General features: G+C 38.0%; 1 protein-coding gene across 2 annotated transcripts in view; it reads left to right on the forward strand.

The window, feature by feature from the left end:
- The window catches only part of LOC149078039 (lysyl oxidase homolog 2-like), a 99,602-nt gene extending 77,039 nt beyond the window's left edge, over positions 1-22,563 (forward strand). For both annotated transcript variants that reach the window (XM_089241607.1, XM_089241608.1), the window contains exons 7-9: positions 7,519-7,636; positions 11,802-12,054; positions 21,164-22,563. In XM_089241607.1, the coding sequence (XP_089097733.1) occupies positions 7,519-7,636; positions 11,802-12,054; positions 21,164-21,286 (494 nt within the window). In that variant the 3' untranslated portion in view covers positions 21,287-22,563. The remainder of the gene's footprint in view (positions 1-7,518; positions 7,637-11,801; positions 12,055-21,163) is intronic.
- Positions 22,564-22,652: the final 89 nt, after the last annotated feature.

Below are 22,652 nucleotides of genomic sequence, written 5' to 3' on the forward strand. Positions count from 1 at the left end.
CCGTTGAAAATGTACAATCTTTCGCATACTTGTGACGGAAAAGAGAAGTGCACAACCTCCGGTCCTCGAATAAAGTGCGGCCTGATGGCCCGCCAGAAGGCTCCATGAGGCCCGCGAAAGGAGTTCCGAGCATGAATACACGTAACATGATATATAACAGGGTGTCCAATAAATTCATAAATAGTTTAAAGTTCATAAAAATTGAAAGAATAGGTATATTTGAATGCGGTTTGAGAAAAAAATTATTATCACGATGGAGGACTTCCCCCCCCCTTTTTGTACAGAAAAACTTTAGTTCAAATATTCGTCTATAGAGGGTGCTGAATCAAAGCAAATCACTGAAAATATGCAAATCAGAGTACTATAAAATGTAGAGTGTACGTGATTGACAGCTCATTTCAGAGAACGTTCCTGTTTCTTTCGCTTACATAAGGTTTTCATTGTGATGTTTACATTGGTGGCGTTTGTCTTATTTCAGCCATGAATCGCCGGCTGATGCTTTACGAACGTTTCAGACACAGAAGAGATTGAAGAAAGGTTCATGTGTCCAATCACTCCTGCCGACGTTCGTGCAGCGCCCTCTATTGACAGAATTTTAACTTATTTTTCCCCTAAAATCCTCCCCCTTTCGTAAGAGCCAATGTAACTCTTCAAATTGCAATTTGAATGAAATTTTAAGATTTATTATACAGTTGAATCCCGTTTTAACGAATACCGTTATAGCGAAAATCTCGTTTTAACGAACGCTTTTCTATAATCCTCCAGATAAATTTACAAAGGAATAAAATGAAAACCCTGGGATTCCTTTATAACGAAATTTCGTTATAACGAAATGATTTCTCCGGTCTCTTGGAGTTCGTTATAACGGGATATTCGACTGTAGAAGATTTTATCCAATGCGGTTGAATTCCTGTGATTTTTTTTTTTTTTTTTTTTATTTGGGTCCTTCAGAAACAACTCCCCGTGTTCCACAGAGTATGCCACGAGGCTTACAAACGTAAGTAACAACAACAAACATATACGGTTCAAGAAACTCAAAATTTGCAATACAGCGTAATACAAAAGAAAGGAAAAATCAGATCAGTATGTACAATAACAATATACGAATGCACTTCAAAGCGCAATATTGCACCAGTGAATGCCATATGGTATCAATGCAATGAAAAAAAAAAAAAAAAAAAAAAAAAAAAAAAAAAAAAAAAAAAAAATTTTCAATACACACACATGAATAGAAAAATATACGACCACACATAAGTATATATATATATCCACACATACACATATATATACACACACCAATACATACATACAAAGATAGTGAGAAAAAAAAAAATAAATAAATAATAATAATAATAACAATAATAATAATAATAATTAGTACTTAAATGGGAATTTTGATTAATTATTCAAGAATCGAAAACAGCACTTGCAAGGAAAATGAGAATGTACACATTGTATATACAAAAAATAAAATAGAAACCAATTATTTTTTCGCAAAGATATTTTGTACATATATTTTTAGAATGCGAAGGACTTCCTTTGATTTGACCAAATCGGACAATGCAGGCGGCCAAGAAATAGACAGTTTCTTAAGTTCTTTTCTGAAATGAACCCTCTCCTTCGTTAGATTTTTGCACGACAGAAGAAGATGCATAGGATCTTCTTCATTGGTTCCACATATACACAGCGAACTACTGGCAAGTTTCATTCTCGCGAGATAACTTTGAAAATTCCCATGCCCAGTAATAAATTGGGTCAGATGGAAATTTGTGGAGAAATGGTAACACTTCCTTCTCGCCGGAATCGAAGGGAAGAATTTCTTTACCGGCCTGGCATTTTTGGAACTGACATACTCTGTGTTCCACTGATGGATTGATTTGTGTCGATACACATATTTATAGTGAGATTTTGGGACTTTCACATTTTCTATGACATTAAGAAGTGTAGCAGACCGTGCGAGATCATCTGCCCTCTCATTCCCAGTGATGCCACAGTGACTTCGAACATGTGTGAAATCGATTATATATTTTTTCTTTTTAAGATCATTTATAAGACATTGTGTCTCCACCACAAGTTTTTCTGTAGAATTTATATCTTGTAGACTTTGCAAAGAAGAGAGAGAATCTGAACATATCAGCGCGCTATTATTATCGTTTCCAACACAAAATGAAATCCACTTGGTGGCAAGATTCAAGCAGAGGAGCTCGGCTTGAAAAACAGAACAGTTATTTTCTAATCTGAATTGGCGAAACAGGAGCTCATTCTCTTGCTTATAAGCAACGTAAGCGAGACCCACTTTGCCATCAATTTTACTGCCATCAGTGTAACAGATGAGATCGTACTTAGGAAAAGACTCTTCATTGTAATTTACAAGTGCGATAGCAGCTCGTGTCGCTGGGTGCGGAAGAGATGAAAAAGGTACTATACCCGAAAGGGAATTGTCATCACAATTTCTTGAAAATATGTTCTTGGCCTCGTTATTGTAGAGGATAAGGATGTCAATGGGTGTTTGCCCAGAAATAGCAAATAGTGCCTCGTAGCTAACTGAACGATATCCTCTAACAATTCTCAAAAGAAATCTCCGCTGAACTTTCAGAATATTCTTACGATTTATTTTCTTTTTCAGGGAATCACCCCAAACTCTGGAAGCATATGTAAAAATAGGAACGATGGCCTGATTGTATATTAAACACAAGACATCAGATTTCAATCCAAATGTATTCTGAGATACTCTCAAAAGGCCATTCAAAACCCTTTCACATTTCCTAGAGAGGTATGTGATGTGTTTTTTCCACTGGAATTTTTTGTCGACAATGATTCCTAGATATTTCATTTCTTCAACTTCTTCAACTGCCACGCCATCCAGAGTTACATTGACTCCACCTCCATCCGGACATTTTTTATGCACCATCATAACTTTACTTTTTTCAGGATTGAATTCCATCTTGTAAGATTTGGCCCAAGAAGTAACCAGATCGAGAATTACCTGAGACGTTCCGCAAGCATCAGTAAACTTCTTCCGTTGAACAATCAAAAGCAGATCATCAGCAAAAGCAATCTTTGAGCAGTATTCGTGACTTGAAAGAACACGCAGGAGGTCATTTATTATTAGGTTCCACAGAAGGGGTCCAGATACCGATCCCTGCGGACATCCTTTTTCCGGGTAAAAGACTCGAGAAGCATTGCCTAGAGAAATTTCTGCTGAACGATTTTTCAAGAAACTTTTGACCAGCAAGTAAATGTTCTTTGGAGTTCCACCTTTCCTAAGCAGGTGCAAGATCCCAGGCCACCAAGCGTTATCAAAAGCTCCCTTGAAGTCTAAGAAACATAAAATTGTATACATCTTTTTCATCTTTCCCTTCTTTACGACATCACACAAACGCGCAGCGGCGTCCTCCGTTGAGCGCTGAGGAGTGAATCCAAACTGGTCATCACTCAGTTGACCCGTCTTCGAGAAATGCCATCTCAGACGCACAGTGAATAATTTCTCCAGGCATTTGCCCAGGCAAGACAAAAGACTGATGCATCTGATATTATTGATTTCAGTTTTAGATGTTCTGTTTTTCGGTATAGGTACTACCCTTGCTCTTTTCCACGACAGAGGAAATACGCCGAGTTGTAAGCATTTGTTGAATAAGAGATGCAATAGCGTCGGGAAAGATTGGTGGAAATGCTTAATAATGTCATTGTCAATTCCATCAGGACCCGGAGACTTCCCCAGTTTCAATTTCTTAACAACACCGTTCACCTCATCAAGCGTAAAAGGCACATCATCAGCTGTTTCGAATGGAAGTGCAGCATCGGACCGGATGGCTCTGTGAGTATCATCATCGTCATTTCTCTCGTCTGGAGGAAAAGACTTATCAATGATTGCGCTGATGGACTGTCCATACGTTGCCGTGAAGACTCCCGGAGAAATTTCAATACCAGATATTTCAACGGTCCTCGAAAAGTTGTTTTTGACTGATTTGTAAATTTTACTCCAAACATTATGAGTGTCAATATCAGAAAGAAATCTCTTCCAGGAGGTTAGTTTTGCTTCCTTTAATTTGAGGTTATAAATATATCTGGTTTCAAGGTATTTTCTCTTGTAGATATCTTTAATAAGCAGAGATTTCTCTCTTTGGAATCTTCGTCTAATGGCATTAAGCTGCTTTCTCAGGCAAGAAATTTCAGCTGTCCACCAAGGAACAATGTGTTCTCTTATTCTCTTAAACGGGATAGAATCATTTGCTGCACTGATGATTAAGTCTTGTAGTCTCTCGACTAGAACCTCCAACAGTTCAGGATCAGAACATTCTTGTAGACTTCGAACGAAATCCTTTTCAAAATGTGAACAAAAGGTTTTGAAACGGCTCCACTTTGCTCTCCTGGTGTCAAAGAGTTTCGTCATCAAAGGAGGTAGCGGATTTCTTCTATTTGAGAGAAGTATTTTAAAAGCAATCATTCTGTGATCAGACATTGAATCAATATCTGGAATGTTCCAATTTATGATTTGTCTAAGAATTTCTTGACCGACAACAGTGACATCGATGTAACTGCTTCCTTGATTACCAACAAAAGTTGGGCCAAAGTCCTCATTTACAACAACAAGATGCCATGTGCAAAAGAAGTTTGTGAGTTTGAGTCCTCGAGAATCAGTATTAGAGCTATGCCACAGATCTGATTTACTGTTGGCATCCATCCCCCAAATAAGTCGAGAAACATTTATGTTCGAGAGAGTTGAAGAGAGTTTACCGAGATCCGAATCAATGTTTTTAGCTGGTTCAAAATAATAAGAAAGAAGAGAGAAATCTATGCCTTCAACTGAAATATGTACAGTAACCATGTTGAAGTCAGTGTTACGAACATCCAGAAAAGAAAATATTTTCTTAGATCGGATGACGATGGCTGCCTTCACCACATCCGCTGACCGATGAAAATGAACTGTGTAAGAGGGAAGAAACCCCGGAAGACTGCCTGCGAAAAAATGCGGCTCTTGAATAAGAGCTATATCAATGTCATCAGATTCCATGTTTAAAATAAGTTGCTGCGTAGCTCTCTTACATTTATGCAAATTAATTTGTACAACTCGCAGACAAGATCCTGAATTCAAATTATTATTCATAATGGATTCGAGAAAGGGTAAGATTTCTCATAAAATTGTCAGTGAATTCCTGTGATTTTGAATGAATTTTACGTAATACTTTCAACCGTTTGTAATTCAACACTCAATCTATTTTTTTTTTCCACATCTTCGCTGATTCCTATCCAGTTTCAGGCCGATCACTCATGCACACCTTCAAGCCAAACGCAATCGACAATTCTGAGAATCACGCAGAATTATCGATCAACAAATTCGTGTTGGTCATTTCCAGTTGCGCGTACGTTGATCCTTCAACAATGTATAACGGTGTCAAAAATGTTACCGTCTCTGTCTGTCTGTCTCTCTTTAAACATACATGCATATACAGACGATTTACCACGTAGGGGAAAAACCTTTCTTTTGTTTCATTGTATGCATGGAATCTCGAATGTAATTCATGGCTACATCCTACAACCCAAGGACATCAATTCGAAGCATCAATCTTTGTTTTTTTCTCTTCTCTCTCTTTTCTTTTTCTAAGAATTACAGTAGCAGGTATCCTGTGTGACACCAAATAGTTTTCCCCCTTCTTTCTTTTTGGGATGTGGAACCAAGTACACGAAGGGGGGAATGAATACAATCTCTTACAAGGTCGGAACCGTCCACGCAGAAGACACATAGAAAGCAGGAAAAAACAACAAAAAAAAAAGAGAAAGACACGCTTTTTTTTTTTTTTCTCTTTACATACAATCGAATCAATACGAAATACGAGAAGAATATAAAATGCATTTGATGGTTGTGTACGACCTTCGTCTAGTATAAATAAATCCCTGGCATTGAACATTCCGTTTCCTATTATTCGAAGATTCGATCGAACAACCGGAACTTTCATTATCAATTGAGTTTTTCTCGTGTGCGTATACAGGATATCTACAATTAAAGCTCCACTTTTCCGAGCTGTTTGCAGCCGTAACTATTCATCAGAAATACAGTCAAACTCGGTGATAAAGACACACCTCGGCTTTGACGTCAGTAAATGGTGGGTCCCGGCTGTGATCCCCGTAAAGAAAAACTTTTGTTAATGTAAATCATATTATGTATTGCATGTTTATAGCCATGCCCCCCCCCCGCTTCCAGAAGTAGGGCAGCCCCTAGGCTGGGATCTTTCGCGATCCCCCCCCCCCCCGTCAGACTTCTCTTCTCACGGGCCCTTCTGTAGTTCATGTATAGCGTGAAAAAGCAAAAAATTATGATACTTGTCCCGGGCCCTGTCAGCCCGGTCTTGTGGGGGCCATGTTTATAGCTCTGACTTGCTCACTGATATGACTCTTTAACAGGCATTGCCGTATTTTCCCGTAATTTTGGTCTTCCTGAGTTTTTTTAATGAAAATGTCCTGTTTTTTTTTTGTCTTTTTTGCAATGGAGCTTTTATTCATGATTTTTTTCCAAAATTTGGAAAGAACATAATTTGCATAGTTTAAAAATTACATTATAACGCAAGGGGTTCTCAAACTGTGCGCCGCGGTGCCCTAGTGCACCTCCAACCTTTGTCGGTGGCACCGCGGAGTGGTGATCGTGACAAAGGTTTTTCGAAGTGATTCTTTGTGAAACAGCTCTGGAGCGAGCCGGCGGAGGAATGAAAAAGGACGCCGCGGGCGGAAAAAGTTTGAGAACCCCCCTGTTATAACGCATATGACTATATGTATAAATATTCATTACATATATATACACACATATATGTGCCATGTGTTCGACCTTTTTTTTTTCCTTTTTATGAGAACATTTTAATTCACTGAAGACTTCCTGAAGTCAAGACCTACTGCACATTTACGAGGGCTATTTCTTCAGGACCTTTGGGAATGCCCATCTCAAACGCGTTGCCGTGATTTCGCATACGCGCGATGTCACCAACGTCTTTTTAGAGCCCATAAAATAAATCATCAATCTTACCTCCAAGATTTCAAATAGCACACAAGCAGAAGCCATTTGGAATTACATCAGAAGATTATACGATTCGTAACTTACGGTGGTAAGAAAATTATGATGACGATTGATTGGATGACTTTATGCGAAATAAAGCCCGTTATTCGGTTCTTGACCTTAGGTATATTGATTTTGGCAAAGATTCATCGCCAAATCTTCGGAGTGTATGATCCAAATGCTATGAGTGATAGATTCGAAGACGAGTGAGATTGTTTAAGGAACACCAGAACGACATATATGATTAGCCTCGTTGGAGCAGATCTTCCTTGAAAAACTCACCAATTTACGAACTTTGCCATCATTCGTCGCATTCGGACCATAGGCTTCAAAGATTTGGCGATAAATCGTTGCCATAGCGTACTTCAAAAATAGCCCTTTTGGACGATGGCTTGAAGAGAGAAATCACCTATACATTTTAAGTAATCATTATTTGTCCATAATAGTTTCATGACTGGCTCTCATGTGTTTAGGTTGGCAGTATCTTCAAAGGAGGGTCCTGAGGTTCACGGCCAGAATTGGAAATTTCGGCACGACTGACTTCAGACCGTTCCTGCCAAAGCATGCTTGGCAATGGCATGCCTGCCATCTGTAAGTATCATAGATATAATGTTATGCCTGGAATTGAATTGAAATTTTATAATCTCATCTCAATGTACATGCACTATATTGTATATAGAACAACACTACAGAGAATGTTGGATATCATGTGTGTGTGTGTGTCCCCCACTCCATAATCCATGCCTTCTAACACGAAAATTCTTAGGTATATGCGACTCGTCTTCTTTAACATTGCTCTCATTTAGAGTTGCCAGAAGTCCCACATATAAGGAGAGACTAGTCTGTACTTTGGAGAAATCCCGTACATCCCCCTTTTTTTTTATGAATCCGTATTTTTATTCCTCACCAGCCGCCTCGTTGATCAATTCGCATGTTATGGCCATTGAATCTGTACTATTTAAAACTTCAGATATATTGTGAAATTTAAAAATTTTGTGAATCAACGTGCATGTGATTAAACTCAGTAGTCGCAGGTTGGCTACTCCTGCATAACTGGTATCTCAGAAGGTGGTCCGCGAACCGCAGGTGTCTGCAAGCTAATGAGTTCACGGAATGTGTTTCATAACACGGCCGCCATTCTTGCCTTTGATTTTAATAAGATAACCAGAGGGGTCTATGGTTTTCTCGACGTTTGACCAAAGGGTTCCTCGAATAAGTGCTAATTGAAAAACACCGAGACTTAAGCAGTGATGTCAAAATGGCCCGGGGGAAAAAAACCTGTGTGTGTGTGTGTTCGTGCGTGTGTGCGTGTGTTAATTACAGTACATTCGTGAATATAGTTTCAAAATTCATAAAAATTGGAGGAATCGGTATATTTGAATGCGTTTTGCGAAAAATTTATTCTCACGATGGGGGAATGTTGTTTCTTTCTTGTTTTTCTTAACAGGAATACTTGAGTTCAAATTTTCGTCTATAGAGGGCACTGCAAGAAAGCAAATCATTGTAAATATTCAAAAATCAGAGTACTATAAAATGCAGAGTGTACGCGATTAACAGCTCATTTCTGAATTTTCCTGTTTCTTTCGCTTACGTAAGGTTTTCATTGCGATGTTCACATTGGTGGATGAAGCACTAGTGGTGTGAAGTCGTTTCATTTCAGTCATGAATCGCCGGCTGAAGATGTACGAACGTTTCGGACACAGAAGAAATTGAAGAAAAGTTCAGGTCTAATCACTCCGGCCGGACTGATGTTCAGTGCCCTCTATTGTCGAAAATTCGAACTAATTATTTTTTCTATACCAAAACAAATCCATCCTCGTGAGAATAACTTTTTCGCAAACCGCATTCAAGTCTACCAATTCTTTCAATTTTTATAAATTTTAGGTCTTAAGTTCCAGTGTTCAAAACTATAAATTTTCTTGAAAATAAATATAAGACAGCTAAAAATCTCAGTCTGAGGTCCTGTCAAAAATCAAGGCCTCATTCAAGGATTTGAGGGCCACGTAAATTCACTAGCGCTGTTATTGAATCGCAAAAATTCTCCATCAATAGATCAATAGAGTTTCAAGTTCCGACTTTTGAAAATCAGTCATCGTAGAAATATTATACGGAACAAATGCAATAAAATCCAGTTTTACGCCCCCCCCCCCCTCCTAATATATTGCAGCCTGATGCAATCGCACATGCCCGAATCCGGTCTTGTCTTGCTTCCGAACACGTTGACACGTCCCTGAGCTCGAGTCCTTTTTTTTTAGGGCTCAAAATAAAATGAGTCATCGTCATTTTCTAAGAATCCCAAACCCCCATGACTCAAATCTAAGACTCGACCTTGGATTCCACGGTCCAAAAAGGAAAATCAACCAATCAGTAACATCGAGAGACACCCGTGACCAAGATGTCACGGAAACTGCAACTTGGTCAGGCATCATTAATTTTTGTGTGACTCTTGCCTCGTCTTAATCCAACTCATACGAAAAAAACCCACAACTGGATTTCTTTTCTTTTGATTGGATTTGTCACGACGCGTTTATTATCCTCCCGAGATAACACTTCCAACAAAAAAGGATAAATAAATAAAAGTTATCTTCTACTTTCACATTTTTCTTATTACGTAATTTACTTACTCGTTTTCGGAAACGAGGTCAGTGTGAAATTATTCTGTGATAAAAGTCAGGATTATTAATGTGTGATTTTCGAGCCAGTGACACATTGTAAGTAGTAATAGCACAATAACAATAATAATAATAGTAGCCTAGCTTTTCGATAATATCCTCTCTCATATTATTATTATTACTTCCGCATCTTTATATAGTATGTATTATACACACACACGTTTCCGATAACATATGAAGCATCAGGCACTTTCACAAGTGAAAAGATAAAAAGGACCGTGGCGAAACGAAAATGAAACTAATAGGAAAAAATGTTTTATGTAGGTCATTTGATTTATGCAATGTGTGCTATAAGGAGAAAAGACGAAAGGCCTAATTTTTTGTGAAACAGCATGGGGGCCTATCTCTTAGAGAATTTCTGTAGGAAAAAAAAATATTCTAAGAGATGCCTATATAAAAGAGTAATAAAAAAAAAAGTTATAAGGGTGGAGTCTAGGAAATTGTCAAAAAAATAATAATAAAATTCTTTGGATATAACAACGAGAAAAAAAAATGGAAAAACGTTTTTCAGTTAATCTTTGAATTAGTGAAGAAATATCGCGGTTATTGTTCATCACAATATGAATTTTTTTTCATTATTTTATTTTGAAGTTACGGCCGTGTTGGATGGGCGGAGTTTCGTATAGGTGTAATCGTTTTTTATGTGAGAGATGTGAAACATGAACAATGGATCTCTCCTTCTCTCATCGTGGGAAAATAAAAGATTAACTTTTATAGGGAAATGTTTTCTTTTAAATGAAAATGTGTCTGAAACACTGGACATGAAATATGGTTTCGGTTTCGTAACTTTGATTAATTACTGTAAAGAAATTTTGAGTTCAGTTATAGATTATAACTGTAAAAAAAGGAAGAAATAATCAGCGTTATCGAGTTAGAATTGTTTAAGGCAGGGGTCTTTCAACCTTTCAGACATCGCGGGCTACATTGAAACTTCCCACGAAGTCCGTGGGCCCCCAACTTATGCTGAGGTATTTAAAATTGTAAGATAGAATCAGGATTTAGAAGGGCTTAATGTAATGTACAGCCATATCTTGATAATTTTGCTAAACCCCCCCCCCCTTCCGAGATGAACAGGGAACCCAGAATAATTGAAGACGTTATTAAGGTCTGAAATTATTTCTTTTATTATCAATTGTGATAAGTTTTGAAATCTCTTTTTTTTACCAATTCTAAAAAAAAATTTCCATCCATCACTTTTAATTATTTTGAAATCGCATTAAATGGTTCTGTAATCATTTATTTGAAAATAATTCTGAAATATTATTTTCTTTAAAAAAAAACTTCAAATTACACTTCTTTGAATAGTTTTGCACACACAATTATCTTTTTATCAATTTTTGTCACTAATTTAAAAATTATTTCTTTCATTGATTCTTAAGTCATTTCTTTTCCAGTAATTCGGACATAAGTAAATTCCAGTAATTCTGTTGTTTGCTTTTTTTGCGTAAAAATTAAATCTAATACTTAATAGTTTTCTCCGTGTTTGTTTTTTGTCGGAAAACGGAGATTCAGAATGTCTTTTTTAAACCAAATTTCCATTTAAAGTTCTAGCATACTTGTTTCTTATGGCCTATTTGAGATATCCAGAGCTCTACTTGTAGATCCATCACTACTTACCGCATAAAAAGTGATTTAATTGTTTAAAAAAGCCAAAAGAAATTCTTTTGGCACATTCGTGTTTTTTTTTTCTTTCTATCATATACCATTGAACATATCTTGAAACACGCCTGCTGAAAATATTCATGTGAGTCTGTGGAAGCAAAATGAAAAATATCATTGGATTTCGTCAAAATAGGAAACGCAGGAACAAAATATCGCTCATTTCAATTTTGCGGTTATTTTTCAATAAATTATTCATTAAACATAAAATTTAGATGAATAATTTGATTAGAGATATGCAGAAATGCGCTTATTTCATGCGTTAAGACTATTTTAAAACACATCGGCTGAAAACATTAAAGAAATGCAATTTTTCATTTTGAACGTCTCTTGTCCCTTAAATCAACAATGGATCTCTTTGAATAGCCAACAATAACAACACTTAAAAATTATTGATCTTTTTTTTTTTTTTCCCCCTCTCGAAGGCACTATCACAGCATGGAGGTCTTTGCCCACTTCGATATCATCGACGCGAGAGGCAATAAGGTCGCCGAGGGCCACAAGGCAAGTTTCTGCCTAGAAGACAACGAGTGCCACACCAACATCCCCAAGAAGTACGCGTGTGCGAACTACGGGGACCAAGGAATATCCGTGGGATGCGTCGACACTTACCACCACAACATCGACTGCCAGTGGGTCGACGTCACTGACCTTAGGCCCGGGACGTACTATTTCAAGGTAAATGGCCACTTTTTTTTTCCTTTTATTTCTGACTGACCATAAATGGGTTCACATTTAGTGAAGAGGCGGCAAGACATTACCCCGCGCTGTCCGATCCAATTTAGGTCTTCATTTCGTTAAAGCAGCGTGTGTCATAGTATTTTAGCTATAAAAAAAAGAATTTTATTCCGCCCACACGGTGTCGTTGATCGCTCCAATAGAATGAGTCAGAACAACGTTGGTCACCTATACCACTGGTGCGCCAACCGTCGGTCGCGACCCCGCGCGGGGGGGGGGGGGGTTGCGTCAATGAACTAGCGGGGTCGCGAGAGATTCTCCAAAATAAAAATTCCCAAATAAGAAATTCTTTTTATTTAAAAATATATCAAAACTAAAGAATGCCTTTATTCAGCTGAGCCAATTACCATGTATCAGGCAATGTAATTTTAACAAATTCTACTTGTACAATAATCAATATTATCGGCTCCGTCGTGCCAAAATTACGAGTGTGCAATATCCTCACCAAAAAAAAAAAAAAGAACGTGGGAAATGACATTTGAATGTTTACTCTACCCATGTTACTCTATGCAAGTTATTTTCCTAAAATGTTTTGTAACGTGTGCTTCAATAGTGCATTATTGAAACACACGTGTGTTACATTCGCGTTTCAGGCACAACTTAGATAGCAAAACAATGTATCCAAACAGCTGCTAAAAAAAAAAATGTACATTCGTGCCTCTGGCGCATGCGGCGGACGATATCAAGTTAAAACTTTTACAGCGTGAATTAGAGAGAATCACTCGATTTAAAAATTAAAAATACAGAATAGAATAATAAGTGAATATACGGGGGAAATGTCTTTGGAAGTCAAGCATTCAAGAATTCTGCGTTTTAAACTGCGTCTAAACGTTTGAAATTTGTAGCGTCAACTGCATAAAGTTATTTTCCCTCCTCTTGTACATCACGGTTTTTTTTCTTAAAGGTGGTCAGTGGTCATCCCACTTAAAAATTAAAAAAAAAGCAACCTCCGCCCCCCCCTCTTTTATTTTCCTGTAGGATTGGATTGCTTAAAAAACAGGGGGTCAGTTGTGAGCGAAAAACTTTCCCAGGGAAGGGGTGCACCGAATTGGGCTTCGTAAAGCCCTAAAACTTCCTCTCAGTCACTTGCAGGTGGATAGGCGAAAAAGACAAAAAAGATTAGTTTTTAAGTAATAAGAGGTTGCAGAGAGAGGAAAAGCAAGGAAGAAAGCATTGGTGGACATTACACAATTATTCTATATGGAAAAAGTGGCCCTTAACTAGGGCCATAAAGTGAGGGGTGCTGATGAGTGATGAAAATATATTAGGTGTTATGCGTCTTTGACTTTAGAATTTGGACAGAATAAACAGAGAGCTTTTCAGAAATGGTCGAACCCCGCACATAGAATAATTGGGATAGCCATTGACACGCTATAACACATTTAGAAATCACAACACAGGCCCGGAAGCGTAATTACAATCCCTACTCTCTTAGTAACACAGGAAGCATTAGCACGCCGGTGATTGGTTAATGCGAGCAAAAAAGCTAGCAAGACGTCACAAGAGGCGGAGTTTTGGGCGAAACTGAATTTCAAAGTTCATTAACGAAAAACTAAATCATTTTTTATTGAATCAGTAAATGATAGTTGGGCCCAGCTTTGCGAGCCGTTATTACTGTCTTCTCGATGCACGTGGACCGCATTTGATTAAATCAGAAACAAAAGTGGACCACACTTTTTAGTAAATCAATAAATGACAGCAAAGATAGAAAAAAAATTTGGATGGGTTTCAAACCGAAACGAACACACAACCTTCGGTACGTGAGCCTCATACTATAACCATTACTCCAACGGTGGATGTTTGATTCCAGCACAATTAAATGTATCTATTGTTAAACGTCTCCAGCAAAAATTTCACCAGGAGTGACGTAATGGCTCACCACTCATTTCGGCCAATCACGATGCACTAAATTTCTACAATGTAGCTAGAAATGTAGAGATTGTTTATAAGCGGCCCCCGGAATTGTAACACCATGCCCTTTTTCATATATCCAGTTCAAACTGGAAGCCCCTTCCCCTCCACGTTTTCTTTTTCAATCCATTCTTGCTCCAGCCGCTCCCTCCCCCCCCCCCGTATCTCTTTGCCAAGCAATGCTACAGGTAAAGAAAATTAATGAAATTTTGAACAAATATTACCATTGATTTTTTTTTAAATTTCATTTTTATATTTCATTTTCAGTATTCATGTGTCACAATAGTAATTTCCCCGATTTCTTGGGACTTTTTTTTCGGGATTTCGGAAACGAGAAATCGCAAAATACTCCCGAGAACAGGCGGGCGGGAATTCTCGAGCGGAAACACTAGTTATCTACCCACATGCACCTCGTCCATATTCCTCTGCAGAACTTCTAACGAAATGGCACATGTTGGAATGTGCGTGTCCGTGCTGTGAATCTAACGTAAAGTTCGTCTCTGTATAATGCTTGTTATGTGTAACGAGCGTAATAACGTGTGGAGTGCTGCACATCTCTCTCTGCCATCAGATGTACTATGAGTGAAGTGTACTGATTGAAGACTTTACCGTTGTAAGCCTGTTGCTCTCTGTGGCGAGACTTTTTAAAGGGGAGATCAGCTCGCATTCGCGCCTTGAAATTAGGAACTACAGTAAACCAACTTCAGTCGACCACCAATGTGGCAACCGTTAAGTTATATAGAATCCAGGACTAGAATGCAGTGCTACAGATGATATCGAAGGTGTAGTAATCTGTAACACCAAACAAAGCCCAACTCTACCACGGATATAAGCCCCTTTACACTGGTGGGTTCGGTCATGTTGGAGAGAAGAGATGGAGCTACGGTACAATTACCGCTGACAGTGAAAAGGTGTAGTTATCTAGAATCCACTTTTAGGATACCATTATCGATGATGCCGGACGTAAAGTAATCTAGAATCCATGAGTAGGACAGTTGTTGCACTATAGCATCATTCTGAAAAAAAAAAGTAATAATTTCGCACATGCAAATTGCACGCTATAACCTTGCATCTAAAGCTTTTCACGTGGAGGTCAAGGACCTGCAATATCTGGATGTAAACCAAGTCAACGATCCATGGTATACTAACTGCCAAACGCCCATAGATACATGTATGAGATATAATAGCGCAGGGTTTCCGAAACCAAAGTTTCGAATTCACGAAAGTATTCTATGATGAGCATTTTTTTTAGAGCGGTAATTTGTTATAAACGGCAAAATTTGGAAGCTTAAAGGGAGGTGCTACTGTAAAAAAAATTCGAAACCCCGTGCAATTGATAGTGTATGCTCACACGCAAGTTTTTCTGCTCAAATTGATGTGAATACAACACTCACCACCCTATATATTACCCTTTCAGACCGTGGTTCCACAAATGTGTGTATTGCTTTTTCTCACTATAATTTTTTTTTTCTTTTGACCTCAGAGAGTTAAGCCCTGACTTGAAGGATTGTGTAAGTTTTGAGTTACAAATATGGTGAATATAAACTTTGGGGCTTTCATCAGAGGGCAGCACTGAAAGCTGAAATTTCAGAGGTTTTTTAAGATGGCTACCAAGAGTGCCTCCGGAATAAGTAATATTACATAATATATAGCAATAAAATTGTGGAAAAAATTTGCATGTTAAGATGAATATACCCTGCATCATCTTGGCTGAAAAAAATGAATAAAAATTTTAAAAATAAGGATTTACACTGACATTTACGTTTTTAATGCATTTTTGAGCATCGAAATAATGCAAAAACATTTTGAAAATTCCAAAAAACGAATGCTCGGATCTGAAAGGGATAATGTTATAAAATTTAAGCTAGGGCATCGTTGAGCGGTTAAAGTGATGAAATACACAATGTATTTTAATCCCGTTTTACGGCCCGGTGCGATTGCACTCCTCATTATTTGCCTAATTGTGGTCCTGCTGCTTCCGATAACCACAATTTCGAAAAGTCTACCATCAAGATCTTGTAAAAATCAAGGCCGTGTCTAAATTTGAAAAAAGAAGAAGAAAAAAAAAAAAGATCGTAATAAAATTTCCTTCACGATAAGAAAAACATCGTCATTTTGTGATGATGATGATGACGACGACGACGACGATCGTTGATCACGTGCGATTTAATTTGCTGCGCTCAGTCGGACGAATACTTGACCCAAATACCTGTTCAAACGAGTAAATTAGGGTGCGTTATGCAAAAGAGAACAAGAAATAAATGATTCGGTATTTTATTCGCGTTTACAAAAATCTTCCGGTGGCATCGGTTCGAACAAAGAACTAATTTATATATGCATGTGGAGACGCTGCTCGAGCGTTTGAAACACGTGTTGCAAAAGAAAGCTCCTGGAAAGAGGAATGTGCGTGCAATAAAAAAAAATAGCTCAAGCATGTTGGACACAGATTCACTTTCGTTTTCGAACACGTGACTGAAATGTTTTGGAGCTTTAGTAAGACCATAAAATTGAATTTTTACATCAAAATTTGCATCATATATAGGGGTTTTTTTTTTAATAAAATTTTTCTTTATTCCAATGTCGTAGAGGTAAAAAATTAATGCCTCACCTGAAAATTCTGAAATATCATGCGTTAATAGAGACAAGGTGACCAACGTCTTCTTGTGCACTGGCCGATTTTTTAAGTTGTGCCATATGGGTATTCAGTCAAACTCTGTTATAACGACCTCGATTATATCGAAACTTTGGCTATAACGTCAATAACTGGGGTGGTCTGAACTACTTCCCGATGAAAACAATGTTGATGAACCTTGCTTATAACGTCGATGGAAACGACTTCGGATATTACGACACGGTTTTTGTCGCTTTTACGTCTGTTTCCTAGACATTTACCGAAGAAATTATTTAAATTGGAGCTCATCACATTGAGGCAATATGATGACATATTTGATGATCCTACTTGTTCATTGATATGGCCCGTATATAGCCGGGATTACACTATAAAAGTTTCATAAAAAAAAAGTACATTTATAAAACTTGAAAAATGCCACAGTAAAAGGCTTATTAATTGATGTGTGTGTGTGTGTGTGTGTGTGTGTTTTTGCATATACAGTGGAATCCCGTTTTAACGAATACCGTTATAGCGAAAATCTCGTTTTAACAAACATGTTTCTAATCCCCCCCAGATAAGTTTACGTAAGAACAAAATGCAAAAACCTGGAATTCCTTTATAACGAAGTGATTCCTCCGTCTCTTGGAGTTCGTTATAACGGGATGCAACTGTATACCAAATGGGACCCGACTTAAACGATAGGCTACTTTAAAATTTCGTCAGAGCAGGGCAAATGCCCCAAATGGGCAAAAAACGGTTGGGCAACAATGGTTTTTGGGCCTCAACAATCACTTTCCGAACGTTTACTTTGGTTACCGGGGTTCCCTAGCAGTGCGTTTCAGACGTGTTTTATGTCTTTACAATGGTTTGTCACTTCTCTAAACCTGTTAGCATATAGTTTATGCCTTTATAATGGTTGGACACATTTTCAATACTCTCAGTAATGAGGCTTTTTGAATAGACGTCATAATCATCATCAGCATCGCTTTGAGGGTCAGGAAAAGCGGCACATTTACAGATCGCTTAAGTAACCCGTGGCACAAATCCAGAGAATTTAAATGGCCAGTGGCACATTTTCAGATCACTCAAGTTGACCTGTGGTACATTAGCAGACCACATAAGTGACCCGTGACACTGCTCCAGAACAGTTAAGCGATCCGTGGCACATTTAGAGATCCCTTGAGGGACATGTGGTACATTTTTAGAGCACTTAAGTGGCACCCAGTGCCGTTCTAAACATCACTCAAGTTACCCGCGGCCTATTACCAGATTACTTGAGTGATCCTCGGCATAATTACGGATTACTTGAGTGATGCATGGCACAGTTCCAGAGCACTTGGATCCACGAAACATTTAGAGATCACTAAAATGGCTCTAAGACTTATCGATGGGGGGGGGGGGGAATGTTAGTTCAGGTGCCCACAAACTATAGAAAGGTTATTCTTGTTTTTGGCGTACCGAGTAAGACGCCATTAAGAATATTTCATGAAGGGTGGTTGATGACGTAAGCATTATTCAAACCCCCCCCCCCTTGTCATCAAATCGGAAACCCCCATCGATGCTGGCGTAATATTTGAATGACCCGAAAGTCGGTCTTAACTTCCTGAGTTGACTGAGGTTGATTACGGGCCAGTAAATTTCTCTCGACATGTTTCTTCACAATTTCGAAATTTTCAAAAGGATCATTTGATGACGCAAAGAAATGAAAACCACGTGACGCATCAGAGTCGGTCGGTCATCCATTTAAAACAAATTTAAATAACATGTCCTCATAGTAAAAACGAATCACGAATACAATGTCAGAAAGAACGAGTAATCTTTCCCCGCACGTGTTTACCATCTCATCCCACGTTTCGAAATTATTTAATAACATTTTTTTTTTTAATCTCCCAATAAATAATGGATCACAAAATAATGATGACCCCATCGTGGCAATAATCTTCAGAATAATGAGAACGAGAGGTTTTGAAACACAACGGATATTGTTTTCTCTCGGAAAAATGTGTTTTTTTTAAACGCTTGAAGTGTTTCAAAAAGGGCCAGTTTAATCGAACAAGGTATCTGTGTTGCTTTGTTAGACGCCATTGTTCTTTTATGAAGTCTTCCTTTTGTCATAACCTTCATCTAAGGGGAATAAGTGAAAGTTGTTCCTTTTTTAAACCAAAAAATGATTGTTATTTGTATTCCGCCCTCGAAACACACGTTAGCCATTGATTAACTTCGACCTAGACATTTTTTTAAGAGACTGAAGATGTCAATGTCATTCTTTGAGGGTTATGTGTACACCATGGTACCGGTACCCGTAAAAAAAAATGGTTTCCAAAATTTAAACATTTCTAAGTAGCGGAGATTCGCGATTTTTAGTGGAGGTGTGTGTGGAAAAGTGTGATTACAATAACCCAAGTTGCCGATTTTCTTTCGTAGACCCGGGGACGAGGGGGTAACCACACGAGGCATCAAATCCGAGGTAAGGATAGAAAAAATTAGAAAAATGTTGATGCAACCAGATATGAGTAAATTATAGAGTCATTATAGTATACAGTGGATCCCGCTTATGTTTTGCGAAAAACTGTCATAGTTGTGAGGTGGGGGGACACGCTATAAACGAGAAATCTCAATGAGCATTGTATTAGTAAAAGTTGGAACCATGAAAATGAGGCGTATCAAGCAGGAAAACGTTAAAAGCGGGATACACTGTACATAAGACTGGGGGGGGGGGGGGGTAAAGAGCTTCAGCAACTCAATTGTCATGTTATCTTTGAGAAAACTACTCATGGAGTAGACACAAATCTGCGGATTTTCAAACTGTTTGGTCTGTTTTGTTGTTTTTGGGAGGGGGCGAAAATATATCTCGAGGCCGCCTTACGTAGACCATTTAGTCATTTCTCGCACATAAAAGATATGAAACTTATAGGTCTGTAATCTGTAGAACTTTCCTGTTCTGTGTCATCTCTTTCCCCCCACCCTTCATTCCTCCCAGAGCTTTAACATTCTCTCCATGACCAATAAGGGGCCATTCAAGTATTACGTAAGCAGATTTTCAGCCATTTTTCACCCCCCCTCCCTCCCCCCGTCAGCAGCTTAGAATATTTCATATTTTCAAAAAGGGGAGGTTGATGACGTAAGCAACCTTCAAACCCACCCCCCCCCACTTGTCATCAAAAGTCAGCAAATCTGAAACCCCTCGTCCTCGATGCTGATGTGATACGTGAATGACCCCCTAAGTCGTATCATTGGCTAAACGCAATCAATCGACAGTATCATCTACTCCATTGATGGCCAGTTACTATAGCAAAGATGTAATCGATATGCAACATTACTATGACGCAAAAGTTACAAGGGAAAGTACAGTAAAAATTGGCGTTGTAACGGACGTCTCATCATAAGCGAATTTCCATGTTTTACTTTGTCAGGTTTTAAAATTGTAGAAAATTTGCTACTTTATCTGCATTAACATGCCTTTCAGATCGTTTTTTCTAATATTAATGGAAAGAACTTGTCATGAAATTGAATTTTTCGACTCGTAGCAGTTAATTCTATTTTGGCTAATATTGCACTATAAAAGTTTTTTAAAAGATCTTTTATCTAACTTTTATAATGTAATCCCAGCCTCAATCACTAGAAGAGACTAAAGTCGAGTAAAATCATCACATAACCCATGTGTATAGTGGCGAAAAGCCCTAAAATCGGAAAGATAAAATGGGGTTAAAACAATTGGACTTTTTGTGTCCATTCTTTGAAGAACTTCCAGAGTAAGTTTTTTACGAGGAGGATGTGCCACGATGAAGACAATTCTTGAAGAAGAGAGAAGGAAAAACAAACACTTTTTTTAGAAATCTTTTGACGCTATAGCAAATTATTCCTAATTTTGAACTCTCTATAACCAAATATTTCTTTAGCTTTAAACATTAGCTATTTCACAACCATTTGCAAATCACTCGTTGTATCGAGATTCTCGTTATAACGGACTTTCACTATATTCTACGCCGTCTTGAATGCCACGAGTATGTGTCTCTGAGTGCTAAGGCTAGATGAGCATGATGAATATAGTGATGCCGATTTTGACAGAATTACAACATTGCCGAATGTCCACTTCACAGTTGTTTGTCTTAGCATGTTTTCAAATGTCTGCCTTCTAGGAAATCGTAAATATATCACGTTCAAACTCGCAATCACAAATCATCTTATAATTTTTATCTCAAAATTATCATCTCACGGCATACCGTTTGAGAATAACAGCGCTTCAGCCGAAACCGGTCAAGTGCGCCCAAAAATATGTTTTACTGGTGCTCATGGCCCTCACATCAAGGAGCAGGGCCACTGGGCTGGAATCTTTCACGCCTCCCCCCCCCCCACCTTTATAGTATATTAGTATATTTATTGCGTGAAAAATAAAAAATGATGTGATTAGGCCCGGGCCTGTCAGTCCCATTCTTGTGGGGGGTCATACTGGTGCTCTATCCTCCCCTTTGAGGTTTTATCATTTATTAGTAATTTTATATTCACCCGTTCTCTATTATTTCGCAGGTATCCGTCAACCCAGAGCTGAAGGTAGCCGAGCTTTCTTACGACAACAACGCCGCGACGTGTATCGTACATTTCGACTACGTCTCGGCGCAAGTGTACAACTGCACGTTGGGAAGGCCTTGAAGAACTACTTATCAAATTAGATCTATTAAAAAAAAACCAGTGAGGAATAATTCTTAGACATTATGTGTGTGTGTGTGTGTGCGAGATATCCAGACGAAAAATCCTAAGAATATAAGTGTTTTCTTTCTTCCTTTCTCTGTCATGTTAAAGGTGTTTCTATCTTCGAGGACTCGTTTAAAAGAAGAAAAGCGTTATTTTCATCAATCTCGGTTGAGCATGCACATCAAATACTCAATCAGCAAAGAGGACAGACACAATGCTCCAGATGATATTTTTGTTTTTCGTCAACGTTCCATATAGTAAGTTATACAACGGATGAATCCGAGGAGTGCTTGGTACATCCACAAGAATTGTGACATCCAATCCATACAGTCGTTCATCAGAAAAAAAACATTTACTGCCCTCGTGAAGTGTAAAAAATCACTGCCGTGGATCAGTGCATATGTCATCTGCAATGGCCTCCTCCTGTTATGTATGTGTGGTGTGTGTATTCTGACAATAAAAGGACAATTGATCGGTATTTGACATACCTGATCGTGTGATGGTGAAAATGTTACAAAGACGAGATGGCCGTCCGTATATATGTGGCAATTGTCATCGATATACGTACTCTAAAAAAAATAGTGTTATCTACGTCTGTTATTGAATGTGGTGTTGTATCAACGCCTTTCGTGTCTTAAAATGCCAATTGTGTTTTATTATATATATTTTTTTTTTTTTGCTTTGTATCTTTGCTGCCAATTTTGCCAAAGACATTGCCTTTCAGATGAAGGTGGACAATTATACGACCACATGTATTTATGTGTCTGTGTTCATTACCATGGATATACACTATCAATGAGATGATCTGCACACTGTCGTGGACTACAGTGCTCCACGAGTGGACTGATAATGATTATTATTATTGTTGTTATTGTCTTTGTTCGGCTATTTCAGAGGCATGGCCAGATGTTGCCTACACTTTTCTTTTAATCACTCCAAGGCGCCACCTGTAGATTATATTTTTTTCCTTGTGTAACTTTCTGAACATAATGATATCAGTTTCAAAAAATATAACCGTATAGACTACTATAGATTAAAGTAATTTTGATGCGAAAAAATGAATGTTATTATTGAAAACTATTGCAATGAAGATTATTGAAATTTTTTGATGATGTACGACTTGAAAATAAGATCATGATTCCGAAAGTTTTCTCGTCTTTTTTCTTCCCTCCGTCCAAAATAGAGAATTTGTGTGAATTAAATTGAAGAAATTAAAGTGATTTGATTCGTGATGATCATAAGTATCAATTTTTACTTGATATTTATTGGTTTTTTTCAAACTTTTCTCATCCAATAATGAATATATGATTTGAGGGGAAAAAAC

This window comes from Pholcus phalangioides, unplaced genomic scaffold (genome assembly GCF_987345545.1).
Source record: "Pholcus phalangioides strain wild (caught in Gottingen) unplaced genomic scaffold, Ppha-v1.0 ptg000014l_1, whole genome shotgun sequence".
Classification (NCBI taxonomy): Eukaryota; Metazoa; Arthropoda; class Arachnida; order Araneae; family Pholcidae; genus Pholcus; species Pholcus phalangioides.